The sequence below is a fragment of the Acanthopagrus latus genome, chromosome 16, assembly GCF_904848185.1.
Source record: "Acanthopagrus latus isolate v.2019 chromosome 16, fAcaLat1.1, whole genome shotgun sequence".
NCBI classification, from domain to species: domain Eukaryota; kingdom Metazoa; phylum Chordata; class Actinopteri; order Spariformes; family Sparidae; genus Acanthopagrus; species Acanthopagrus latus.
The window spans coordinates 5,131,529-5,137,674 of NC_051054.1; the positions used below are offsets into that span (position 1 = coordinate 5,131,529).

Below are 6,146 nucleotides of genomic sequence, written 5' to 3' on the forward strand. Positions count from 1 at the left end.
TCAGGAGACAAACACACGTTTTGGTGGCAAATATAAATCTTTATGTTTATTTTTGCAAAATGTACAAAGCAACACAAGAGAGATGGAGAGAGCCGATCTATTGCCTCAGCTTTTGTAGAAATGTCCTGCAACCAAAAACAGAGAAAAAGAAAGATTTCATTAAACATTACATGACATATTAAAGGAACAGTTCAACCCCGTAATGAAAATCCTGTCGTCATCTGTTCACCCTCATGCTGATGGAAAGTCAGGTGAAGATTTATAGACCAGATAACATTTCTGGAGCTTCACAGCGCAACAGTGTTGAGAAAAGTAAACATTGTAGGACCTCAGGGCGTCTGAAGATGAGCTGTATGGAGCCGTTTTATAGAGTTTTTTTAGGGGGAAGCTGCAACGCCGTCTCGCTGTGAAGCTCCAGATGTCACGGTCTCATCTTTAAGTCTGATTGTATTTGTGTTCATCTGCTCGGTTCCCTTCGGTGGTGTTTTGTTCTGCTTTCCCTCCACATCTGTGCTGCATCTCCTTCGCTAGGCCAGCATTGTTCCAGGTGTTTTTCCACTCGTTCCCCTCACCTGTGATTCTCCACCTCACCCCCTCCCCGTTAGTTTAGTTTGTATTTACGTCCAGTCTTTGTATTTACGTCCAGAGTCACCTGTTGTGTTCTCCTGTTCCTCGTGTTGCCATCTATCTGAATAAATCTTCATCTTCAATCTTCGATCTTCTCTGCTCTCATCGTGACACCACACGTGTTTTGTCGACTACGAAACCTCGCCTGACTTCCCAAGCACATTAAAGTTAATGACTGAATTTTAATTATTGGGTGATATGTTCCTTTAATCGATTGACAAGCATCAGATGTCAGCGTAGCTCAAACTCACCCGATCACGTTCATCAGATCGGGGTCTAGATGGATGCTGTTGTGGTTGTATCCAAGTTTTGCACTGTAGGAGACCATTTGGACCTGAACATCTGTGTTGGATTTCTTCTTAGCCTCGAGTGAAATCTGGTGCAGCTGGAGAGACAAAACAAAAAAAAGCAAAGTAATCCGGAGAGGAGGCGGCGATATCCAGGAGGAAATGATCTTAAACAGTCGGAGCGGCTGTACCTTCAGGCCCATGTGATACGGGACAATTCTGTCATCCTCCGCATGCAGAATCAGAAGCGGACTGGTCAGCGCCTTTAAACTGTGCACAGAGGGTTCAAATATATCATGAGAGCTGAATTCAATTTCTTTTACACAATGCTGATTAAAAGATGGATAATCCTGCAAATTGAATAAAGCTACACTTACTTTTCATCGTTAGCGAATACAATGTTGTTCAGCTCCATTATGTGAAAAAACAAGCTCTCAAATCCTGGAAAGAACCTGTACATCTGGAGGAACACACAAATATTCAGCAGTTTCCTGTTTACTGAAATAACACACGAGTACTTGAAGAACAGAAATGTTTGTCTGGTCAACTTTGTGAGTTATGAATTTCAAAACAGTGGCACTGTAGGCGGATACAGAAGCAACCTTTGTCTACAGTTTCAATCTTGTAACAAATATGGTGAAATGTTTTCTCTGCCTCCATTTGAATCTAGTCTAACTGCGGGACTGGATGAAGCAGGTTAAGGAGCCAAATTTAAGAAAAAGTACAACAATGTATTCAAACTAAAGATAAGTGTAGGAAAAGTGAAAACAAAAAAATAAGATCTGAATTTGAAAACAATAAAGCCCAAAACCTAAAACCTCAAATATGAAAATTATATATCACTTTAAAATTGCTTTTTTTCCAATAACGTTTGGCCCTCATCCTGATTTGGCTCCATGTCAGTTGTGTAAAATATGTGAAATATGCGCTGATGGCTCAGTGATATTCTCATATAAACGTCGTTTTGTGGATTCAAATCTTTTCTAAATCTTGACAACTTATCCTAAAAATTCTGGTGTCAAACATTCGTTGTAGCCGTAACAAGAAGAAGCTCCTCATGTTTTAGAGCCTGCGTTCCTCTGAGACTAGATAAAATGTGGGCAGCTTCATGATAAACAGCCTGAGGCGCTGCAGGAAGACAAGAATGTGACTGGCCTCACCTTAGCCAGCGGATGGTTGGCTGCAACTTCTCCAATTCTTGTGTACGGAGCTTCGAGGATTACAGCATCAACGACAGACCCTGATATTAAAGACGGGGCATCAAATTTAGATTAAATGTGTCAGTCAGCTTATTAGATGTATATCTACGCCCTCCTGGTGCAGCTGAGTCGACATGATTTATGTTTCAAATACCTTCGAAGACTTTGACCCACCTTGCTCTTGTACTTTCAGTGCAGTGTTGGTCGCCACCCTACAAGAAAACAGAAAAAAAAAAAAAAGTAGAGGTAAGTTTTACAGATTTCTCTCTCAGTTACTGGTGAGAGCGTCCGCGGAGAAAACTGACCCGGTGCCGAGCGAGTGTCCCCACAGACAGACAAATCCTCCTCCGCTCTGGTTCTTGGCCCACTGGTACAGAAAGAGCGTGTCGCTGGTCAGTCCAGCTTCAGTCGGCTCCCCGGTTGAGTCTCCAAAACCTCAAAAGAAGACGTGAACTTTCAAAATCACGACTTTATCCAGACCGTACTGTATTTTGGGTCCTCTAAATATCTAAATCCAAACATGCTACTGATACCAGAGACTGATATCAGTTAAATATTTCAATTTTTAAAAATATAATCCCATTAAAGTTCACAAAAAAATGCATTCTTTTACTTGTTTATAGCACTTTTAATGACCCTCGTTCTGTCATTTTATATTCCAGCCAGATCACTAAGATCACCTCCACCGCTTTATGTTTTAAAAGTGTTTTTTATGTGACAACACTTCCTGCCACTGAATTTAAGAACTGCTCTCTCTGTCGATGTTTTAAAGGGAAATTAAAGACCTTCTTTTAAAAAATCTGGCTTTAAATTTTAATAAGTTTTGTACCATTTTTAAGTTTTCATCATTGGTTTTAACATTATTTTTTGTCCCTGGTGTTTATCTTATTTAATTTTAATTACTCTTATCTACTGATCTTTAACATCATATTGCTTTATTGTGATTTTTAGCCGTGCATTGTTTTTTCTATCATCAATCAACTTTGTTATGTGACTCACTTTTGGCTGCATGGTCATATAAAAGGTTCTACATGAATAAAGTTGGGATATATTCTGAGCTGTTAAAGAGGACGTTGGGTCGTCAGAACCACAAAAGCAACAGGAGTTGAGATTCGTGTTCAGAACATCTCTTCTCATCTCACCTCTGTAGTCTAAAGACAGGACATGGTATCCCGCCGCACTCAAAACCTGCAACACACAGAAATCTAAATTTCAATCAGAAGTCAAAACAATTTCCAGAACCTGATCCCGCTTTAGAAAACAGACACCGTACCTTCACCAGCTTCACTCTGTGACTCATGGCCCTGCAGAAATGACAGGAGAACATGAACGAATGAATGCAAACAAAAAAACAAACAAGTGGCTTTCAGACACTCCGACCCACAAGCCCCCTGTGTTCATTGTGCCTGTGATGAACTCAGGGGCCTCTGATACCCACTAGAGTCCATTAGGATCAATTCAAGGGCCTCTACCCCGCCGCTCGTCCCACCTGGTCCCTGTGTTGCCATGGAGATAGATAATAACAGGACGGCCGTCTCTAAGAGTCTCCCGGTACCACTCAGGGCTTTTCCCTGCGGCCTCCTCCCATTGGCTGGCAGGGAGCGTATGCCTGTGAGACACAAAGAGAAGAGAGAGAGAGAGAGAGAGAGAGACTGAGTGAGGTAAACAAACACGCCTGTGTTTCAAGATGTGCAGCAGGTTTTTTTTTCGAGTGGCCCCTTGTAGATAAATGAGTGGACTCCGGGTTCTATTCATGCACATGAAGGGAACCCAGAAATGACCCACCAGACGCCCACTGAGACGCCCTCCTCCGGGCTGAGGTAGAAGTTACATGTGTGGTTCAGCAGGTGCTCGGGCCGGTCGAGATCCACGAAGAATGGCAACCTCACTGTGGCAGATGAAGAGACGACACAAGGTCAGTGAGGTTTTTTTTAATATTGGGATGTTTTTATCCTATGATACTGTGATAGTGTGTCAAAATCAGATCACATGATATTGTATCGTGATATTGCATCCTCTCGGGTTGAATTCAATCATTTTCTATATCTGTATAATTTTGTATCATAATATATTGGATTATATTGTTTTGTTTCATATTTTAATGCACCGTGTATGATATCAAAGGCATCATATTATAGAATATCGTCTCATATCGTATCTGATCGTAGCGTATCTGTATCCAGTGTCTTGTTAATCGGACGGTCGCTGGTTCGATTCCCCTGGTCTGCATGTCCAAGAGTGCTTGAGCAAGATAGTGAACCCCAAACTGCTCCTGATGTGCTGGTCGGCACCTTGCATGGCAGCCACCACCATCAGTGAATTAATCAATTAATTATTTTAATCATGCTGAAAATGAAATTTCGTATCATATTTTGAGTTATATATATCATATTGTATCATATCATACATCACCGAACGTCAGCGTATTGTATAAAATATCATAGCACATTGTCATTTTGAAACATTTCGTATCATGTCACGTTGTATTATTTCATATCATATCAAATAGCATTACTTTTTGTATCAAATAGCACTATAAAACACTGTATATTATGGCTAACATATGATGCAGTTTCATGTCACATCACTTTTTATCATAATGTATCATATAGCATCGTACCCAGCTGCAACATATAGTATAACATGTCAGATCGGATGGTTTTGTATCATATTATAGCGTAATGTATCATATTGAATCGTTTTGGTGTGTTATCACATTGTATCACATCATTTTATATCATATTATATCAAAACACATCGTATCATATCATATATCACCTTTCAGAAGTCAAAGGTACCTGTAACTATCTATAATAATCTATATCTAACAGAAAGTAGTCGTTATTACAGCTGCAGTATTAATCATTATTCATTATTTCAGTCGTGATTTGCTGATCTGGGTATAAAATGATCGTGACATCAGACAAATATAGATCCCATGTGATGATTTCACCCACATCATCAATCCTTAACTGTATCACACTGTAATGTTCTGGGATGTGAGTCTGATCTTTACTGATGCTGATTGATTGGAATCTATAAAACAAAGCAGCTGATGTCATTTACACATCACACTGTCTATTTGTATGTTTGAGTGACACACTGCATTTTTGTTTTGCTGCTCAGAACTCAGGACACTTAATAACACAGAACCGGGACACTGTTCATGACCCATTTTGTTACAGCAGCAGTACTTTTGCTCTACCAGCCACTAAATAAACACACATGACTCACCCAGGTGAGCATATATGGCGTGTCCCAGTATCCAGGGGAACAGGTAGAGAAGGACGGGCACTGACACATACACAGTGATCACAAATGACAGAGCTCTCTTCATTCTTGGCTCGGATGAAACTGTTTCACCTTCTGCAGCGAGAAAACCAGAGAGTCTCCCTCCTTCTGCTTCCTTGTTTCAGCCGGGAGGATCCTGCACAGCTCCGCTGCTGACAGCATGAACATTGTGAAACACTCAGAAAGGAGGTCAATGTTCAAGTGAAGCTGATCAGATCCGCCGCTGCTATTGGTTCACGCAGCACACGGTGATTCAAACATTAAGTAAATGAGTAATTGGATCAATTATTAGGCCACAGATAAAAGTGTGACGCACGTCCGAGCACGCGGAAACGTCTTTTTTTTTTACAAGTGACGTCACGACAGAAACACAGATTCATCACAGAGCAACAAAAAATAATAATAATAATAAAAACACAAGAAAGAGAAGAAACAGCTGATGATAGAAGAGTCTTTACCATAGAGACACTCGACACCAAACAGAATCCTCCCAGCGGACATGACGCCACAGTCGGTGCAAGGCATTGTGGGTAGTTGAGTTTTTTACGCAACAAAGTAGACGCTTAAATTTTTATGTTTGTATGGATATTTTCATATATATATTTCTTTATAATCATTAAAGATGTACTGATTTAAAAATTATTTACTCAAATTAAAGTCATATCACTTGTAAAAATGCTCTGATACACCAACTACTACACCGAAAAAAGAAATTCATTTATTTATTCATTTATTTAAGATT

The 6,146-nt window shown here is 40.1% G+C and overlaps 1 protein-coding gene across 4 annotated transcripts; it reads right to left on the reverse strand.

Moving 5' to 3' along the window:
• Positions 1–18: 18 nt before the first annotated feature.
• On the reverse strand, positions 19–5,931 carry LOC119004561 (lysophosphatidylserine lipase ABHD12-like). 4 transcript variants are annotated; one of them, XM_037071579.1, is made up of 13 exons: positions 5,863–5,931; positions 5,348–5,556; positions 3,899–4,001; positions 3,603–3,722; positions 3,387–3,417; positions 3,256–3,301; positions 2,419–2,548; positions 2,288–2,325; positions 2,075–2,154; positions 1,292–1,374; positions 1,106–1,184; positions 879–1,012; positions 633–776 (listed from the first exon to the last, which is right to left on the reverse strand). In XM_037071579.1, exons 2-13 carry the CDS (start codon positions 5,448–5,450, stop codon positions 707–709), a joined length of 1,017 nt encoding a protein of 338 aa, XP_036927474.1. In that variant the 5' UTR covers positions 5,451–5,556; positions 5,863–5,931; the 3' UTR covers positions 633–706. The 4 variants fall into 4 exon arrangements, with proteins under 4 accessions (XP_036927477.1, XP_036927474.1, XP_036927476.1 ...); XM_037071581.1 differs by having other exon boundaries at positions 5,348–5,553; positions 5,863–5,929; XM_037071582.1 differs by lacking the exons at positions 633–776; positions 5,863–5,931 and adding an exon at positions 19–125 and having other exon boundaries at positions 5,348–5,774.
• Between the last annotated feature and the right edge of the window lie 215 nt (positions 5,932–6,146).